Source organism: Caloenas nicobarica, chromosome 8 (assembly GCF_036013445.1).
Source record: "Caloenas nicobarica isolate bCalNic1 chromosome 8, bCalNic1.hap1, whole genome shotgun sequence".
Classification (NCBI taxonomy): Eukaryota; Metazoa; Chordata; class Aves; order Columbiformes; family Columbidae; genus Caloenas; species Caloenas nicobarica.
Genome location: NC_088252.1, coordinates 24,633,256 through 24,654,769, shown reverse-complemented (window position 1 = coordinate 24,654,769; position 21,514 = coordinate 24,633,256). Strand labels below are relative to the sequence as shown.

The window sequence follows — 21,514 nt, the reverse complement described above, 5'->3', positions numbered from 1 at the left end:
CTGTAGGTATGTGAGAAGGTCTCAGCAACCAGAGTGTGTTCAAATAAGTAACAACTAACAGAGGCCCGCTGTATCAAGCGTCTTTAAGGTCTAGCGGCCTATTTAGGAGTATGGAAATTAAACATACAGATTTTTACTGCCTAAAAGCTGGAGCACCTTTTTTTCCAGCAGGACAGGCCATCACGTCCCAAGTGACACCTTCAAGCGCCTCAGTGCCGATTTGGGAGCTGAACTTTAGACAGCGGAGCCTGAGCCCCGCAGGGTGAGGCCCAGCCACAGAGAGGTGACATCTTCCCTGAGGGGAGTTTCTCATTAACCAGACTGCTGCAGGGGGGGCCCCACAGTCCAGCCCCTCAGGCAGCGATGCCTCTTGAACCAGGGCGAGGAAGAAGGACAGGGAACTGCTGGAGAGAGTCCAGCGCAGGGCAACGAAGATGGTGGAGTGGAGCATCTCCCGTGTGAGGAAAGGCTGAGGGAGCTGGGGCTCTTTAGCTTGGATGACACTGAAGGGTGACCTCATTAATGGTTATAAATATGTAAAGAGGGAGTGTTACGAGGATGGAGCCAGGCTCTTCTCAGTGACAACCAGTGATAGGACAAGGGGCAAGGGGTACAAACTGGAACACAGGAGCTTCTACTTAAACATGAGAAGAAACTTCTTCTCAGTGAGGGTAAGAGAGCACTGGAACAGGCTGCCCAGGGATGTTGTGGAATCTCCTTCTCTGGAGACATTCAAACCCACCTGGACGTGACCCTGTGTAACCTCGTCTGGGTGTTTCTGCTCCGGCCGGGGACTGGACTGGATGGTCCTTTGAGGTCCCTTCCAATCCCTAAGATTCTGTGATTCTGTGAGGCAGTTTTCCCTCAGAGCCCGGCACCGCCCGGCGAGGCTGCTGAGGGGCTCAGGGAGGCTGAGGGGCTCAGGGAGGCTGAGGCTCGGCGGGCTGAGGGGCTCAGGGAGGCTGAGGGGCTCAGGGAGGCTGAGGCTCGGCGGGCTGAGGGGCTCAGGGAGGCTGAGGCTCGGCGGGCTCAAGGAACCGCGGTCGCCGCGCTCTGAGGGGGCACGCGCGGCCCTCGCGTGCCCTTCCCGCCCCTCCGCCGGCTCCCGCCGCCTCTCGCGAGGCCGCCGCCTCCCCCCGCCCCCCCTCCGGCCCACGTCACCGGCGGAGCAGACGGGGACAACATGGCGGAGCGGCGGAGGCACAGGAAGCGGGTCCAGGTAGCCGAGCTACTCCCTCCCTGCCCGGCCCGCGCCCCCTCCCCGGACGGCAGCACCCCCCTTCCCGTCCTCAGGGTAGCCCGGCCCCGCCGGGCGGGCTGTGCGAGGTGGCGCGGCCGCCCCTCAGAGGGGCATCCCTCCCGGTTCCGCGGCCTCGCCGTGCCGTTGCGAGGAGGAGGCGGCGGTGAGCGGTGCCGGGCGGCCCGGGCGCCGAGGGGAGCGGCCTCGTCTCGGCCGCCGCCGGGGCAGCGGGAGCGCCGCATCGGGGCTCGGTCAAAGCCCGGGCTGGCACCGGGAGACAGGTTTTCTTCAGAATTTTCTAGCAAATCCCCAAGTCCTAGTAAATACCGAGAAAAGCTGGCGGGAAAGCGCAGGTAGGAGTGTTTCGTGGGGGGTCTGAGGGGCGGCCGGGGGGAGCCCGGGCCCGTCTCCCCGGCCCATCCCTGGCCCCGGCCGCCCGGTTGTTCAGGGCCCCGCGATTCTGTCCTCATGGGGTTTGTGCCCTCAGAAGTGCATGGTCTTCCTCGGTGACCAGAGCGTGAGATTTCGAGTTCTTCATAGTTTTAAATGGCTGTATTATAGTTGGGATCTCACCCGTTACCCATGGCAAACAATAGCTCAGTATGGTACAAACACTCAAAAAACCCCAGGCGAGCAGCCGCCGTAGCCTGGAGCTGACACTCGGCCTGTCTGTTCCTGTGGTTCGTAAGCAAAAGACATGGGACAGATGGTAAAAGCAACTTAAATGTGCCCCAGCCAGGAAATAATGTAGTAAGGAAAGGAAATTTGGGTTTAGAAAACATAAACACTTGCATCTGAAAATAGACCTAATCAGCTTTAAGATCATGTTGAAATGTAGGAAGAATTATATGGTGTTAAAAGCAAAATGAAGATTTTTTAGGTATTTTCACTTACCTGCAAATCTGGACTTCCTGATATATAACTTTAACAGTGAGTTTTGCAGAGTTTCTAATGGATGTTTTGGGCATAGTTACAGCATCAGTTGCCGTAATGCCTGTTACTGTTATGTATTATTAACCCTAAGCCTAAATAGTGTTTGTTTGGGATTTATTCCTCCGCTGTAAGTGGAGATAATATTCACGAGAGAAATCATAGAGCCGTTCAACAATGCACGCTTCATATGTCATCCTTCTGCTTGGTTGCCCTCTCTCCTTTCCCTTGCTTTCCCTTCCCAGCCCACTTTCCCTTCCCCCCAGAAGATGAAGAAGTGTCTGTACTCTAATGGTTCCTTTTTTCCTTTAATTCAAATTACTCGGAGTGGGGGGGGTGGTGAAGAGGGGAATAGATGCAAAGAGTAATTAATCAGAATCTTGTTAAGCAGACCTTATCAATCACAGGCATTCAACGAATTATCGTAACACATTACAGAATTATTCTCTTTTCATAATCATCATAGACTGTCCCTTACTAAGGACGACAATAGCTCAATAAAGCATCCATCAAAACCAAATTAAATGTAATCTAATGTTTTGTATAATACCCAAGGCTGTGGTCTTGCAAGCACTTAAGCACATGCTTAATTTCCAGCCTGTTAGCAGTAGAAGTATTTCCCGGATTGTCAGTAATGAAATCGATGTCTGGGTGTTAACACGTAAGGTTTAAGCTTGTGGCCTAAATTTGTGATATAATTATACAGATAAATATGTATTGCATCTTATTAGTTTCCCAGTGTTATGTCGACAACAATGGGAAGACAAGACAGCAAACAAAGAATACTGTTGAATGCCCAGAGGATGTTCCTAATTGGTCAGTGAATAAAACAACATGTATTTTTCTTGGCGCTTTGGGTTTTTTTGTTGTTTTTGGTGAGGGTTTTTAAAGCTCTCTTTGGACTCTATTGGCATAGTTACAGTATGATTATCATGTTTCAGGATAATGCTGCAAGTTTCTTTTTTTAAAACGAAGTGTGGAATTTTTATTTGTAGATGTTTCAAGTGCTTTAGAAGTGTGTACTTATTTTAGGGTGATGCGTACCCCTTAATAAAGAGACTACCATACTTCATACATGTCCAGCATTTGAATACCCCATTGTCATTAAGCAGAGCTGTATTTCTTGACAAGAGGAAGATTCTTCGCAGGAACAGGTATATTCAGCTGGAAGAGACCGATGTAATAGAGTTCAATTACAAATAACTATGTGTACAGAAATGGGGTTCTGAATAATTTTGATAGGATTTTATGTCTGTCATCAAGATTGGAATTGTGGTAGTTAGGTCAGCTAGCTACACGTGAGATGAGATGTGAAAAAAAAGTCTTCTAAGTTTTATCAAGCCTACTTTATGTGTGTTCCCTCGGAAGTAATAACAGGAAGGATGTGTTTTCTATGCATTTTCATAAAAAGACACATTGCCCAATTTGTATTGCACAGTGTAGGCTCTTCCTCTGGCTACAAACTGAAAGTTATGGAAGTTGCAGAAATCTTAACTTCTAAAGTTTGAATAAAGACGTTTCGGACGTAAAGTTTTCAGAGTGTCATTCCTGACAGTAATGTAACTGTAATTAACATGGAATTAGTTCAGACGTGCAGGAGTCAAAAGGGACTGTTCTGTGGGAAGCAGACTGCTTGAGCCAGTGGGTCCCCACATGATACAAATTTCTGAAGTCAAGAATGCTTGCTGTATATAAAGGACTTATTAAAAGAAGAACAACACATCATCTAATAGCTAGCTTAATATTTTTTCTTTAGACAGTTACATCTCAAAAGACAGGGGATGTCTTTGAATGCCAGCAGCTTGATCAAAGCTATTTCATCTCTTGGGAAAAAAAAAAATACATATCCACGTATGGAACTGTATTTTTTTCCAAGAGATGAAATAACTCACTTAAGCACAAAATCTTCAGAGTTGGTTACTTTGACAAGCGTTCAGCTGGGTAACACGTGGCACTTTGTTGGCAGGTCTGCAGTTTGACTGTTAAGTAGGCATTAAGTTTTAATTACCTTGGCTGGATTCCATTGTGCATGGTTTTATTCTGCCCATGGGAAGTTTTGTTTATCTTTGTGTTGCGGTTAATAGCACTTGTGCAGCACCTCAGTGCTGTGTCCTGTACTCTAGAAATGTTAATGCATATAAATACTGCTCTTAGGAAGAGAGAAAACAGTTCTTAGGCAAATGTCTCACTGCAAATTGATGGCTGAGGTGGCATCAATGCCCTGTATATGCCATTAATGGCACGTACTTTCCTTGTTAACTTTTTTTTTTCCCTCTTGAATCACTGGATTCAAGCTTTGAGAGTTTTCTGATAAAGGACATCTACTAATCAGTATTTTCTGTCATGTCTTGATTTGGGCTCTGCCAGAAGGAAAATATGCGACAGCTGCATTGCTACTTCCAGTGCTATAGTTTTTGTGAATGAGTGTGGAAAGGATCTTCAGAAATTACAATTCAGTTTTCCAGTGATGCAGATTTTAATTCAGTTTGTCCATTTGTCTTCTTTTTTTTTTCTCATGAATTCTAGTAAAACTGAGTGGGATGGTAACACAGAACAGTATCAGGTGATAGGAAGAAACAAAGTTTGGCAGTGGGGAGCGCAGAAAAATATAAATTCGAAGTAGCAGCCCCGCTTTTCAGTATAAGAAGAATCACTGTCTTTTGAAAATCTGAGTTACAGTTTTGGAGGTGGGGAGGGAAAAAGTCAAAACAAAAGATTTAGGGTTAGAAGGGGGCTGAAGCTGGCGTGTTCAAGGTACTGTACATAGCTCCTTTGGCATGTGTTTTAGAACTCTATGTTTACAGCTTTTGCTCAAGAAAAATAGTGATGGCTGAAAAGAAACAAGGAAGCAAACAAATATTTTTATAGGATATGTATAGGCCAGAAAAGATCTGTTAATCTTCTTCTGTAAAGAAAAGTTAATGTCTTATGGCTAGCACACAGCCATGGTAATCCAGAAGAACTGGTTTCTCTGCATGGGTCTGCAACAGTTTCTTTTAAGACACCTCTGGCAAGCCGTGTACTGGTCATCAGTGCAAGAGTCAGACTATTTTATGTTTATTAGTCACTGAAGAAAATACAGATGGAGTCATAAAAGCAAATCCTAAGACCCTAACGTGTTTGTTTCCCCCTACCCACTCCCACCCAGTGATAAATCATGCTAATTTGTGTGCTTTTTCTTTCTCCTACTGCATCATGATTTATTTTAGGCAAAATATGAATGTTTCAGCAGAATAGATGAGGAGTACCCACTCCCCTGCCACAGGAGTCTTCTAGTCTAAGGTCCTGAGAGTCAACAGGGGAAGGAAAAATATAGTTTCGTGATTCAGCCCAAGCTTTGATGTGCTTAGACCATCTTCAGGGAAGATAATTCTAATGCAGTTGTTGTGCGCTTATAATATGAGGAGAGGTATGAGGAATGGAACATGGGTGGACATCGTGTCATTTTTGACATAGCCTCTCAGCTTGAAAAACAGGCCACACGTGACAAATGTACTTAAATTTCTTTTTTTCATTTAGGCTTCAGAAGTATTCTGTGGGGGACAGTGTTCTGAAAATCTAAGTTCTCAGATGTAGGAGCAAAAAAATAGATAGTAATTTTATTGAAATCAAAGAATATTGATGACCCCTTTAAAACAGAGGAGCATAAATCCTCGTAAAGTGTTTGCCTGCATGTGAAATAACTTGTCTTGTTAGTGATAGTCATCATTTACTCTCTTCTGATTTTCCAGAAACCTTGTTTACATTACAATGCTGTGGAAGGAAATAATCCTGTCTTGGGTCCTGCTTGTCTTCTGCAACTGTGATGCAAAGCAGGGGGGGAAAGGGTGAAGTTTCAAACCACAAATATGCTCTGGCCTTTCGACATCTATTGAAGGGTTCCAGGAGTAAGAGAACCTGAATAAGTCAACCTTAGGTAGAGATTAGGGGGAGAGGGAACCTCATGGACATACTGGTTTTAATAACTCAGTTCAGATGTTTTTATTTTTAATGTATACAGGTCTCTTTGCTGCTGCAGTCCCGGTTGGAAGTTGAATTAACTGGGAAGTACATCAGCATACTGACAGAAGTTCAAAATGCACTGTGCTATAATTTGATTTGGGAGATAATAGTAAAAAAATAATGTGGTTAGGGTTTTCCTTTTACTTCAGTGGATCTGGCAGGTCCCTGAGTTTGAAAATCTCTGCGTCGTTTTATGAATCATATAGGACAGAATATTGTTAGGAATGCTTGAGAATTATTCTTAAAAATCTTAAAATTTCAGTGCATTTCTAGTAAGTAGGTACGCTCAGCCCTGCTTTTCCTGTAGATGGAGTTCTGTCTAGATAAATAAGAAATTAGGTTTGATTTTATTTTGGATGGCATTCTTCCAGAGTTTGTAAATTATCAGGGATCATAAATCTCTAAATTTCACATGCTATCTAGTGACAGCCTGTATATGTCGATATATAAAATCAAAGTAGATACAAGGATCTAAAAATCTAGAGCAGAAGTATTTGGAAGCTTGACACTATCCTGTTGTTATTAATTGGAAACAGTTTAATAATAGAATTTTAATTGAGAAGATGTTTTACAACATTCCAGATATATATTGCCTCAAATGTTTGTTGAATCTTTCTGCCTATCCTATAAAAGCAAACTTTAAATATCAAAAAGTTCCCATTTGCTTTTTGAGGCTATGTCATCTGTTTCAAAATTTTATAATTTATTGAGAACTACACCTTGATTAATTTGTATAATCCTTTTCTAAATGTGTAAGGAGGCTTAAAATGCCTGGTGTTTGGCTATTTTTACAACTGAATGGAAAGATTGGCTAAACTGCATCTTTAAGAAGTCGTGCTTAAGACACTGGAATTTTTAGTGCTTCTATTGATTTCAGTTTATAATGAAATTTAATATTCTGACAGTCATCTGTTTTAATATTTTAACAGAAGCCTGTCTTTTCAAATAAAGGGGCAAAAATAGCATGAAAAATGGGGATTAAATTGCAGGGGAAACTTGCTCAAAATGAGCTGGGTTAAACTGTGGCAGTCTTTCTGACAGGGCACATGGTGGTTTTTTTGTTTGGGATATTACGAAACTATCCCACAGAAAAGGACAAAGCAATAGACAGTAAGGAGCAATAAAAAAAGAATCTAGTGCCAGCCACTGTCTGTACAGTGAGCGTATCACATGGCCTAGCAGAATCATAAATATTTTAGGAAGAAAAAAATACTCTAGCAGTGGAATTAACATTGATGTGAAAATCTGAAGCTTCTCTGACTGTTTTATAGTCTCTGCTGTGAAGAACATTTGCCCTCTAAGTTTAATTTGCTGCTAGGAAATATTAGAAAAGCATTATTTTGAGACTGGGTTGCTGCACGTAGTCATCATTTTCCATGGTACTTTAGTGCATGTGCCATACGGTGATGATGGTGCACCTTCCCTCATTTGCTTTAAATGCACTGTCACTCTTTTTGTTGCTATTAAACCAAATCTGGTTTGGTACCAAACTTGGCAATATAGTCAGTGATTTACAATCACTGGTACAACTGCACCATATCAGGGGACATCAAACCACAGCATATAAATTATGTACATACATACACCGCCAGTTAGTGGATAGTTTTCCATGAGTTATCTGATGTTTTATACAGATTTTTAAATCATTAAAAAAAATTATCATGGAGAAGGAGTTAATGTAATCAATCTGAGGACCATTAGGGTCATCTGTCTCAATTTAGGCACAGGTTTTTAAAACTGCCAAACTGGTGAGTATGAGAGCATATTCCTGCGTGCATATAAAGAATTTAGGCTTTAAAAAATGTCAGTAACCTCAGAACTAACAAACTACAGAATGCTTTTGGTCATTTGGATATCTCATGTCTGTGTTATTCTCTTTAAAATTGTCCTCAGATAGGAAAAGCAACAATCCAGTCGGGAAGGATAATTCATTAACCAGTTGATTTTGAAAGTTAGCCATGCAAACTGTTGAAAATTAACAACTCTCTCGCCATCTGAAGTTTTTATTCTGCTGTAACAACATCTATTTGACCTTGCATTTCCATTTAACATGCTTGCAGTGTTATGGTTATACATCTTAAAAGTGGTAACGGAGCTTGTATATGTTTATTGACCTTTAAAAACATTGTCTTTAAATAGAATCTTTGAATTCTACACATTGCTGTACATCACCAATCTGTTTTGTGGCTTCTGTAATCTATTTCTTTGGCCAGCATGAGAAGAATAGGTATAGAAAAGGTACTGGCAGTCTGAAAAGATGTCCCAGTGTTAATTCTGTTACTGATCTGCAAGTAGGGGGTGATTTTGAGAATTACTGATGAAAAACACTCTTACAGAAAGGAATTTTGAGTGAGTTTGCTTGAGTCAGTGTAATATGGTAAATGTTTGTTTCAGATATGTTCTTGCGAAGCAGGACCATTAGTAAAGTTGTCCTTTCCTGCTTGCAAATATTAGGTCTTAATTTTACATAATTGAAAATGCCCATCTCCATCCTTCTGTCATACAAACCTTTGAATTCTGCTACCTCTCTGCAAGTTGGTAAATGTACAGAATTTATTAATGTGTGCAGACTGAGGGCTCCCTTTTTGTAAAGTGTCTGGTTTGATGTTTGAGTACTTCATCCTGATGTTCCTGGTCTCTAAACTGGAAGAATCTCCTCAATGGTACTCTGAAGTTTAAAGTCATTTTATAGTCGTGCAGTGGTACTGACATTTTGTAGCCAAATCTTTCAGCTTCTTTTCAGCGTGGTTTTATCCTCTTTCACACAAAATTCAAGCAGCTTTGTATTCTGTCAGTGTGCCTACATTGCTGTAATTTCATACATACTCATTCCTCTCTCTGTTGTTTCTTTGCTCTCAGCTTCACAACTGTTTTTCTCCAAGCTTGTGTGCCTTGAGCGGCTTCCTGCGTGCCCAGTGCCCTCCTCTTAGCTGCTCCTTTAATTGCTCTCTTTCCGGAGCTGTTAAAAGCGTTCATAGTTGTTACCTTCAGATAGTGTAACTTAAGAATTCCTACTCTTTTGCTTTATGTAGGCAGAAAGTTTTTGGGAAAAATTACTTGACCTATTTTCACATCTCTTACATTTTATTTGTTATTTATGTATTGCCATAAAATAATGAGGACTTTGCAATGTCTGATTTTTGAACCCAAATGAGTCATTTTCCCATGTGTTTAAAACTGTATTAATTTTGCACTTTTCCTGTTGTAGGAAGTCGGTGAGCCATTCAAAGAGGAGAAGGCTGTTGCTAAATACTTACGTTTCAACTGTCCAACAAAATCCACCAATATGATGGGCCACCGAGTTGATTATTTTATTGGTAGGGGTATTTTTAATCAGAGAATGAAGCTTTCTTCTCACATTGTACTGGGGGGCGGGGGGCTGCGGGCAGGGAGAGGACCTGTTTTGTTTTTATTATTAGTGCTTTATCTAATAAGTACTGATCTTAGAGTTTGGGGTTGAAAATTTATCTAGGCATTAGATAGCCATAACATTAATCTTATTAGCCTGAAGTAAACACAATAACTTTTAACTCTGTGATTTAAACGTGTATAGTCATCAAGAGTAATGTGTTTCAGAATAGTGGCTGGTCTTACTTTAAAGATTGAGATGATGTGGAACATTGCCAGAACTGACTGACTAGGTGGTGTGGTTCAAGGAATGTAGACTAAATTTAAAAATAAATGTAATTAATCTTAAAGCATTTTTAATTCCATTTTTCCCTCTAGCCTCAAAAGCTGTGGATTGCCTCCTGGATTCTAAATGGGCAAAAGCAAAGAAAGGAGAAGAGGCTTTATTTACAACCCGAGAGTCTGTAGTTGATTACTGCAACAGGTATGACCTAGCCTAATTCATCAATTTTATTAATGAGTGTAGCTGTCAAGATGTCTTAGTTATTTAGGAACTAGTTTCACTCAGGCTTCATGCACTCTAAAACATCTGTGGTTGTATGTAAAAATAATGATTATATTTTTATTACTGTGTTTGAGAGTGTCACACCAGAAATGTAGTTTCATCATCTTTATTCTCAAAACTCTTCCTGCTTTCATTATGCTGCTTGGAGCAGCAAGATGAACAAAATGATTTTCCTAAATTTTATAGTTATTTTAAGTTGGTAGGGTCAGAGCTCTCCAGTCTTGCCTTCCTGTGGACCTAGTCTGCCATCATGGCAGAAGCTGGACTTGGAGGTTCAATTTATGCCTCTCAAATGTTATTTCTCTGCTGCTTAGTGTACTCTGTGTGCTTTGGTTAGATGAATGGCATATTGTGACTGTCACTCATTTGGGACAGATGCATAGGGTTAAGGGGACTGCCTATGTTTTGAGAGCTCTGCGAAAGCTGCTTAGAAATGAAGAAAATGGCTAATATTTAGTATTTTTTTTCTGGCATTTTTTAGATAGCTATGCAGCCAGGTGAGATTCTTCCTCCAGTTCCAGGGCTGAGGCAGGGTTGATTCTGTGCTTGAAACTTTAATCCTTTTGCTGATTTCTTCAAGAAAGTTTAGAAAAAAACAGCATTTTTTTAATGCAAGCATAAAAATAAGTCTTCCCTTCCGGAATCTTTGGACTGAGGTAGAAGTCTGTATGTTTGTTCTTCAGTTACTAAAACACTGGATGAGATGACAGTTGGTTAAGCCCTTCAGCTCCAGCAGTGTAAAGAATGCCTGAGCAGTGTGCAAAGAAAATCCTCTGTTCTCTGGCACTGATTTTTATCACCAGTATCGTTTCATGCCTTGATGATCCATTTGGCACCATACCATGTGTGCCGGTGATTTCTCTTGCTCGCTTCTATATTGCTAATGCTAAGGCCACCTTTGGCCACTGAAGCTGTTTTCAGAGCTTTAAACATTAACACTGTCTGCTTCCTCTGCCTTTTGGAAGGGATGGAGGAATGTCTTAATACAAAACTAGTCCCTTCAGGATAAGAGGCTGTTTAAGCTCTAATTCGTATTAAAAACAAGTACCTTAACTCTCTTGGTGTGGTTATTGCTTGTTTTACCTTCTCCATCAAACAAAAACAGGTCACACTCCTTCATCCTTTATCAACTGCATTGATTAGTTGTGTATTTAAAACAGGTTACGAACTGAATTGATAAGGCTGCTCCAGTACATAAGCTCTCCCAGTACACTTACACATTGATCTAAGTTCAGCCAGTTTTCTTTTGAGGGGATTTGTTCGCAAATAAGCTACATCAACAATGCCATGTTCAGCACATTTGTAGAGGGTTAACAGGTCGAGAATCAGCAGTAATGTGGACTTTGTTAGTTACATCAGGGTCTGTCCCGCTTCAGGACCTGGCTGTTGGCTCCATGCTCTGAGCAGTAGGTCTTGCATCGTCCTGTCTTTTTGTATTCCATCTGAGACAGAGGTCGCTCCCGCAAGTGTAAGAGCTGTCCTGCAGGCCAGACCTGTCCTGTGCGCTGCTCACTACCTGAGCCCCCTAAACTTCCAGCTGTGAAGAAAAGTAGTTTCTCCTAAACAAGTGATTTTTTTGTTGCTAGAAAGAGAATCCGTGTCAACAATTGCCTGAAGGAAGTTTTTTATATATACCTGAAACAACTTGGTTTGATGGTCAGCATGCACAGAAGTTTAATTGGTTGAATGACTTTTCTCTCTTTAGTGAGTTTTCCTAATTTAACGATCAGTAGGCCAGCATAAGAATTTGGCCTGCAGCAAGAGATGAAAGAAGTCAAGGACAAATAAAATCGATTTGAGGCATAGAATAGATTTTTGCTGTGAATGAATACTTGGATTTCATACCCTGTGGCTTCCTCTCAGTCTGAGGAGCAGTATTGTGTACTGCTCCTACTGTTCTGAATTTGGCTGTGATCTTTCAAGGACGTTACTTGTTGGTGGGAACCTTAAGACTAACAAATACTGCTTCTGGTGCCCTGCTGGCCATAGATAGGCTTCCTGTAAGGTACGTTTGTAGTTTTGGAGTCGTTACGTATGTACTGCGGTTCCAACAGGGTGATTTTGTTTTATCATGCGCCTCTTACCAAGGAACTTGACAAACCGTATGTCCATTTTTAAAATTTTTGCTATGAAATACATTAACATAAGCTTGAAAATAAATATTGGATGGAGTTTTGTTAATGGGAAAGATAATTAAATTGGCCTGGTGGCTTCCTCCAACCTACATCTTTTGTATTCATTTGTATCTATGTAAAATGCTGCCACAGAAAAGTATGGTTTTTACCCAGTTTTGAACAGAAGAACAAAAAAGCAAAGCAAGTGAGCCACAGCGAAATTAGGTCTGGTGTATATGGTTGTAAATAGAGCAGATGATGGTGAGCTCTGTCTTTCAGTCATGCTATTCATTATTATATTCGATAATCTAGACTGGTATCTTATAATCAAGTGTAAATGTTCTTATTGAACCCGCACTTAAATGTACCATTTAACTTTTTTCATGTTAAGACTCCTGAAAAAGCAGTTCTTTCATCGAGCATTGAAAGTGATGAAAATGAAACCTGACAAGGATATAAAGAAAGAAAAGGAAAAAGGAAAGGCTGAGAGTGGGAAAGAGGAGGAGAAAAAGAGCAAGAAGGAAAGTGGCAAAGATGAAAAAACTAAGAAGGAAAAGGAAAAGAAAAAGGATGGTGAAAAAGAGGAGTGTAAGAAGGTAAGTACTATCCGTGAGAGAAGTGATGAACCTATAACAGAGAATACATTAACTGATAAGATCACATTGGCTTAAAATTATGGTTAGTTGTTCTAAAATGTGACATGCCTTTTTTGCCTCTTTTCATCTCTAAAATTTACTGCTTTTTTTTTTTTTAACTTTGGAGTTCTTCTGATTTTGATCTAGATCAAAAAAAGAGGCTTCAGTTGTGCCTTCGTGTGCCTCATCATCTCTAATGTAGACTGAGTTAAACTTCTGTTCAGCCGCGGTGGGCAGTGATGCTTTGTACAAGTATTCCTGGGACCTCACATCTCAGAACAGTGCAGCTGCATGTGTGAAACAAAAACAGTTTTGCAGTGTTTGGTAATAAAAATGTTTGGAATGTAATATGTGATATTTGTTGCTTGGAAATAGCTCTGCAAGAGTGGGCACTTTGGTGTATAGCAGCTCCGTTACTAATCTGCATAATGCCTGGTTTTCAGACTTCTGATTTACTTTCTTTAAAGTTCAAGCTGTTATTACAGTACGAGTTTTCATGTGCTTGTTCACGTTTTCATTCCTGATTTCTTTTATTAGCAGAACAGAATTCCTAAATTAAAATGTTAGGAATCTGCAGGAGAAACTTGATGAAGGGATGTGTTTTTTCTTCTGCATACAGTGGCATGAGTCCAGTGAGAGTTAGCAGGATAGCCTTCAAAAGTTATTCCAGACACTCCTAAGTGAAATAATGGCGCGTTTAGTGAGAGGTATGATCTGTGTACAAAGGTCTGGATCTCAGAAGAACACTGCATGTCTAGTAAAAGAATTATAAACAAAATCTTGCTGACATTCTAAACACAGAAACCAGTATAAGATGACCTAACTCCTGAGGTACTTTAAATGCTGATTACGAAAGTTATGGACCCTTCCAGTTCTCTGTCATCTGGAGTGATACATGATTAAATGTAATGTTAATTTTTAAACTAATCATTAATTATTGAACTGATATTTTAGTGGATTATGTAAGTCAGTGGGTAGTAACTTGAACAATAACACAGGAAAAAAATTAAAAAGTTAATTTCAAGCAAAGAAAAGGAAATGGGAGGCAGGGAAGAGGAAGCACAAGATCCAAAAAGAGACTGAGGAAGGCAGGGAAGAGGAAGCACAAGATCCAAAAAGAGACTGAGGAGGGCAGGGAATAAACAGGCGGAAATTGATTCTGAAAGGATCCCCATGTGGTAAATGTAGCACCAAGGTACTAAATAATTCTAATGAAGTAGTGATTATGAAGTGTTGAACCTTGATCTTTGTGCAGACTTTCTGCTATGCATTTGAAGACATAATGTAATCCTGAAGACAGTCTTGTCCTTAGACACTAACTGAATATACAATTTCTCTTTCCTTACAATTTTCCTTTATTTTTGAGATAACTCACTTGGTAATAAATGAGAACAGGAGGAAATAAAGCATCTTCGCTTTAAACAAAACTAAATAAACAAACAAAAAGTTAATATATTCAAATATTAGAAATTAAAACCCCCTTCCTGGTTTTGTTTGGTTTTGTTGTTTGTTTGTGGGGTTTTTGTTTGTTTGTTTTAATATATGTATAATTTGTGTTTGTCCTCAGGATGAGACCCCGGGGACACCCAAGAAAAAGGAAACTAAGAGGAAATTTAAACTTGAGCCACACGAAGACCAAGTTTTCTTGGATGGAAATGAGGTAAGATTTATGGATACTTTCTAACTGTTAGTGCCAATGTACTGTTGTCAGATAATATGTTAATTTACTGTATTTCTGCAAACTCACGTTGAAAGAAAAATTAATGGCAATATGAAGGCTGATCTTGAAACATCAGATTTTTAGATAGTTGCAAAGAGGTGAGATGGAGATAAAGGTAGGACAGTAACTTAGGAAAATCTAAAAGAAAACTTAACCACTGGTAGTTGAAGTGTTGGTGAGCTGTCTGTCTGCAGGGTGTAGTAGGGTGTTGGTGCAAGATGCCCAGAGCGGTTCTGCAGCCTCCAGGCTCAGGAGCTTTCAAAACCAGCCTGGGTAGAGCCCAGAGTAACCTGGGCTAGCCTCACATCTGACCCCGCTTTGAAGAGGAGAGTGGACTAGAGACCTCCTGAGGTCCCTTCCAGCCCAAATTATCTTATGGCCATTGTTACACTGATATATCTCTAAACAAAACACAAGCCTTTTAGAACATGATGTTCAATCACAGGAGGGGAAACCAAAAGTATCTGCCATCCAGAAGCTGCCTGGTTCTGTGATCTGAGCAGACAGTGACACTTAGGCATTCCTGAATTCTCTTCCTGGCTTAAGACCGCATTTTCAGTGGTAAAGTACTTCTCCGTATTTTGTTTTCCTGGAAGACAATTTAATTCTTTAAGAGCTCCGTAATGTAGAGAGTCATATTTGTGCTTTTAAAATTTGAGAGAAGTGGTAAGACTTCACTTCAGCAAAATTATACTGTGTTCTGTGTTGATGCCGTGTGTCACTGTACTGGGATCTCCCCTAAGCAAATGCTGTAAATAAATCACTTGCATGGAAAATATGCTTCCTCTATGTATGTTTGTTTTCTCAGTCAGTTCTCTTACCACCTGCCTTGCTCTCTTTCATCCCACCTCATACAGAATCACACCTGCCTCTTGTCCTCCCTGTTGTCACCAGAATGCCTGCGGTGTTCAAAACGAGGGGGCAGGGCTGTATTGGCACTACAACAGTACTTACTTTTTGTCTTAACATGGTTTACTTTTTTGTTTATTAATGAGCTGACATTTTTGAAGAACTGCAACTCCCAAAATCCTTCTTAAGTAATAGCTAATTTAGAGCCAATCCTTTTGTATTTACATTGGAACTGTTTTTTCCCTTTTCTTCATTATCTTGCACTTAAAACACTGAATATTACACACTATCTTATTGCCCAGTCATCAGTCCTGATTTTCAGTTTGTTTGGGCACACAGAGCAGTGACTGGCACCAGAGCTCCGCCTGCATATAGTCGACTTTCACACCCTGTAAGAAGTAGAATATTAAATATTTCTCATTGCATCACACTGAAAAACTGTATTACTGCCTCTCAGATGTCCTGATAGTCCAGATTAACACATCTGCTGTGAGGGTTGCTGGCTTCTAGTAATCGGCAGCTTCTTTTCACAGGTAACAATAGTTAAGATTCAGAGTGTTTAGTTTGGTAAGGAAAAAAAAAAAAGCCTTGTTTTTCTAGTTCAGAAAGTTCTGCACTTTACCAAGAAGGTTTTTTTTATAAGGCTGGGCAAATCTGGTTCAAATGGATCCACAGTTCTCACACAAATGTTTGGTACGGAGTGTTGCAACTGTAGACATTTAGATAACGGCGCTGTGGCACAGAGAGTACAATTACACTTGTCTGAGGCCATCAGATGGGACTGAGGCCGAATTGAGCGTTTCAGCTGGTTGCTTTGTCCATATGTTCAGTCTGGTGTTTTTTACACTTAAGGGAATCTCTGCAGAGCTATAAGTATTTTTTGTTTCCACTTGGTGCACTTGAGGAACTTTTCGTGCTTCTTACAGAAGTTTTTTTGGCTTCATGCTGAACAACATTAATGAATAAAGAAAGATAAAAAGAAACCTTGATTCGGTGATATTTCTGAATCCTATATTTCCCCATCACTTTTTACTGTCCGATCGTTTTCCCCAGGATTTTACACCCCCTATAAGTGACTCTGGGTACAGCTGCTTCCATGAAGTAATTCTTTGAGAGATCCAGCCTGTTTTTCTCAGTATGGAAGCTCCTTCCCTTCCTTCTCCCCTCCCGGCTGGAAGGCTCCAGCCCAGCCAGCGCATTGCCCGGCTCTGCGCCATGTCCTTGGGCTTCCAGCCGCCCAGCTCCACTGATAACCGTCCCGTAGCAAAGGCAGTTGGTGTGGGCACGTGGGCGTGCGGCCCTAGAGCTGGTCATCTCCTTCTGTGCCTCTGGATTGCAGCATGGCCATAAGCATTTGGATAGGGGAATAAATGAAATCATTTGTCAGAGAGCTTGCTTTCCAAGTGTAAACCACATTATTTCTGTTCTAGGTGTACGTGTGGATCTATGACCCTGTTCACTTTAAAACTTTTGCCATGGGACTTGTACTTGGTAAGTAAGAGTAGAAATTAGTGAGCACCCTGTAAATGTAGGCACAGTATCAGCAGGTCTGTCTGTCCATGAGGAGGTTTGTCTTTTCCCTGGACAAAGCTTTTGCTCTTCAGTGTCAGCGTGATTTGATACTGGTCCTGTTATGCGAATTTTGATCTTGGGGTGGAGGAGCTACCCGCGCTTAAAACAAACAAACCCAAACCTGAAGGGTGCTTTAGCAAATATCTGAACTTGCACAAGTTTGCAAGCTGTTAATTTCCGTTGCTTTAAACTAACAAGTAAGTTGCCCAACAGACAAATGTGGGATATATATAAAAACGTGAACGATGTTAAAAGAATTATTTGAAACTGTGAGTGGTAGCTTTCTGACCTTAGAACTTGTACTGTGTAGGGTAAGCCAAATCAGTTAATTTTATTTTTTAATCTAAATTAGCATTGCTGTGACCTGACACCAGTGAGCTAGCAGATCTTGGTACTGCTGGTCTGACACCTTGACCTGTACCTTCCAGCTTCCTCACCCTGAAAGCACCCCCTTTCCTGAGAGTCCTTGTGACCCCTCAGGGCTGTATTCAGTCCTGGGGCCACCACCTCCACCCAGCTCCCTGCTGTGCTGTGTCCTGCCATGCTGGTGACAGCAGCTCCCTGCTCACCCACTTGCTCGTGCCCTCTCCTCAGAGCGGCTCTTTGCTCTGAGCACAGCGACATCGAGTCACTGAGCGTGGTCCTGGGGGTGCCCCTGCTCCACACGAGAACAGGAGCTCTGGGACTAGACAAGGTTTTAGTCAAGGACTAAAATACTGTCAGTAACTCATACTATGTTAAGCCAGTACCTTGAATAAATGTTGAGCCTAGAACCTTTTTACACGTACCAGGGGAAAACCAGTCGTGCTCCTCAAGCTTTTCTCCTTATCTTTCTATTCAGTGATTGCCGTTATAGCTGCAACGCTGTTCCCGCTCTGGCCAGCAGAAATGCGTGTTGGTGTTTATTACCTCAGTGTAGGCGCAGGCTGTTTTGTCGCCAGTATTCTTCTTCTTGCTGTTGGTAAGTGTCCGTCATCGTCGCTTTATCAGCAAGTGAAGGCTAAAAGGGGGAAGGCACAGGCTGCTTGATATATGTGGTCTGAGATGTGTGACTGTCTGACTTCCCAGCAATAGCCAGACTGATTCTCTGTACATATTTCCCTCCTGGCCACTGGGTGTCAGAATTGGGCCACAGAATGAAAGAAAACACAAGCTTGTGTCACCTGTTTGTGTTTTCCTGCATAGTGGAGATTTGTTTACAGCCTCCATTAAAAAAAAAAAAAAAGGCTTAACAAAGCCAAGAACTGTATATATGAAGAGATTCAGTAGTGAGAGTGGTCTAACCAGGTTTTTAAAGCATTTTGTGTCCTATATTTCTTCAGCGGAGGGGCTAAGGGCTGAATAATAGATAAGATACATGGTTAATGGGAGACGTGGTGAGAACAAACTATTCCACAATGTTGCTGCAGAATGAGATTCTCTCCCAAGGCCACCCCTGTCCCTGGATTTGGGTGGGTGGTAGTGGATATCTCTCACACCATTGTTGTACAGTGTAGATGAATTTCACCTTTTTTATTCAGCTCGCTGCATCCTTTTCCTTATCATCTGGCTTATTACTGGAGGAAGGCACCACTTCTGGTTCCTGCCAAACCTTACAGCAGACGTGGGATTCATTGACTCCTTCAGGCCCCTGTACACACATGAATACAAAGGACCAAAAGCAGACTCAAAGAAAGAGGAAAAATCAGAATCCAAAAAGCAGCAAAAATGCGACAGTGAGGAGAAATCAGATAGTGAGAAGAAGGAAGAAGACGATGGGAAAACAGAAGCAACGAGGAACTCGGGAACAGATGGCTCGGGAGGAGAGCGACATTCAGACACTGACAGTGACAGGCGCGAAGACGACAGGTCCCAGCACAGTAGTGGCAATGGAAACGACTTTGAAATGATCACAAAAGAGGAACTGGAACAGCAAACAGATGAAGAGGATTGTGAAGAGGAAGAGGAGGAAGATACCGAAAGTAGGCCTTCACATGAAAAATCATAACTCACTGTGGTTTGGGGACTAAGTATGTGCAAAGAGTTGGATTTTCTTTGTTGGCTGATCACCAAAACATAGACCATACAGTAGCATCTTTGTTTGCTGAAATGTACGTGTTACCGAACAGTTTTATATCTAGTTCCTTCATTTTTTTTAACCATTAACCTGATTACTTGGTACCATGTTAATCATTAATATCCATTTATGGAAGTTTTATCAATCTGACAAGTTTTCTATTGATTGATAGATTGCCCAGATTGTCCTCAAACATACTGAAAACTGTAGTTTTCTGGTACTTGCATAACTGATCAATCAGTTTCGCTTCTCAAACTTGCTTTTGTGAAACAGGTAAAAGTGGAATGACCAAATCTCAGATTATCCCTAGTTATACTCATTTGATAGCTAGTTAGGTAAAACCTTTCATAGCCCACAGCTTTCTTGGTATTTTTCTTGATTTTATTTTCAAAAGATTGTGAAAAATTTCCGAAGAAAACTAGTTTTAGCAGAAGTATTTTGCTTCACATACAAAAAGGCAATAGTGCTGAATTGGGCTGCAGTGTTCTCTGTTTTTGCAGGCTGTGTGCCAGCAACTGAGGAAATCCAAACTGGTTTTGTACATCTGGTTCAGAGAAAGACGTCATCTCCAGCAGGTGAAGGAAGCAGCACAGTTTGGAAATTATGGCTGTTTTCTTTCTCCTGCTCCATCTTGATTAAAAAAAAAAAAAGTGTATTCTGTACATAATTTACAAATAAAGCGAACCATTTACTTTAACTGCTACTTATTATTTAGAGATTTGATCCAGCATTCAGTTTGTGTTATTAAAGCCATTTTGTGGTGTATCTATCAGAGAAATGCAAGTCAAGAGGACCTTACAGAATATTTGTGTATGATTGGTAGCTGTTCCACAAGAGCTTTAGTTTTGTGCCAACATTCCATGTATTTGAGTAAATTGATCTTTATTAAATGAAAGCAAACAACCTAGCTGTATGTATGCCTTAATGTTAAAACTGTCTCTTTTCTGGAACTGGAATACTTTTTACACTGAAGAGGCAGGAGGTTATTCGTCTGCTCAGAAATGCAGGTAACTCAAAGCTAATATGAAGTGACCATTAATAATTTGTTTATAAATCTCTTGGAGTAGTTTGTGCAGTTTCTCTCGCACATCCCTTTCTGCTGGATGTTTGGAGGGCGTACGCTATGTTTTGGTTAACTAAGTGGTGAAGAAGTTAAGACCTGGTGTCATTCCTCTGGATGACACTAACAGTAGTGTGGATATTTGAAGATCTCCCAAAACTACTCAGAGAAGAGTGAGCTTGACCTTTTAATAACTGACTTAGCAAACTTTTTTCCCCAATCCTAAGTTACTTCCCCTTCCTGCCAGCATCAGCATTTTGGATAAAGATACTAATTTTTCAGATTGTGCAAATATATACATCATAGTGGGTTTGTTGATATGCAATTCATGGATATGGTGTATTTGCTTCTCAAGTCTGAATATTTACTCCATAAGAAAACACATAAATTGGATCACTTTTTAATTAATGTAGATAAAAATTAAAGGACCCATTACTTAAAACGGATTGACTCCTGGGCACTTGTGTGATTAAAATGGCTAACGCAGTCCTGTCGCTGCCGTCAGTGCCTTACTGAGACACGTGTTTCGTGATGAAGCATTTGACCAACAGTTTGGTGATGCATTAAGTGATGGAGTTGTAGAGTGAATCTTGCCATTGAATTCTGTTAAGCTGCGCTTTTCTTTAAGTGATCTACACGTTCCTTTGTGTCAAGCAGGCCCCTAAATCACTCATCCACTCATCACCAGTGAATTATGCAAGTGGAGTTGCAAGGAGGGGTTGAGTTTTGTTTCAACAGCGAATCTTGAGAGATGACAGCCCACAGGGATGTCTTTGCTCTGACAAGTAGCAATGGTCTCAGAGAAAGTGCAGGGCACGACAGGAAGGGGTGCAGCGAAGGGCAGCAATTAAGATCAATAATTGCCCTTTCAGGTCCTTCCTGTAGGGCTCTGTATATTTTGGGATGACCAATTGACACACGTAGAGCTCTTCATCTTCTGCAGCCTTTTGCAGGTGTTCAGATTCATCCTGCCTGATGGAGTTAAGGAAGCCAACATGCAATATCTTTTGGGAGGCAGGAATCTTACTAGTGGGAGAAGGAAGAAACTCTAATGTGTGGACAAGAACCCAGTCCTAACAGGGAGTTTGCAAACCTTGGCTGCTGAAGGAGGCATCTGACTCTAGACGTGATAGGACAAGCGGCCGGCGGAGCTGTCAGTCTATGCTTTCAAACAAGCAACACAGCACTTATATTGAGGACTGTGATGACCCCCGAAGAGTGTTCGCCTGTGCTGCCTCCTGTACTGGGTGGGAGGGGATACCTTCGGCAAGGTTAAAGGTGTAAAAAATTTACTGCCCCAGTTAAAGCCTCAAACCATTTAGGGACACAGTTAGAGTTAGGTTGTGGTTGGATTTGATGATCCTGAGGGTCTCTTCCAACCAAAATGATTCTATGATGCTTCTACGAGTCTATGCTGCAGGTG

General features: G+C 41.2%; 1 protein-coding gene across 1 annotated transcript; it reads left to right on the top strand.

Annotated features, from left to right (window-relative positions):
- Positions 1 to 1,155: 1,155 nt before the first annotated feature.
- Positions 1,156 to 19,728, top strand: SEC62 (SEC62 homolog, preprotein translocation factor). Its single transcript, XM_065640093.1, has 8 exons — positions 1,156 to 1,219; positions 9,381 to 9,489; positions 9,899 to 10,004; positions 12,591 to 12,795; positions 14,402 to 14,494; positions 16,834 to 16,894; positions 17,817 to 17,936; positions 18,496 to 19,728. Exons 1-8 carry the CDS (start codon positions 1,184 to 1,186, stop codon positions 18,960 to 18,962), a joined length of 1,197 nt encoding a protein of 398 aa, XP_065496165.1. The 5' UTR covers positions 1,156 to 1,183; the 3' UTR covers positions 18,963 to 19,728.
- Positions 19,729 to 21,514: the final 1,786 nt, after the last annotated feature.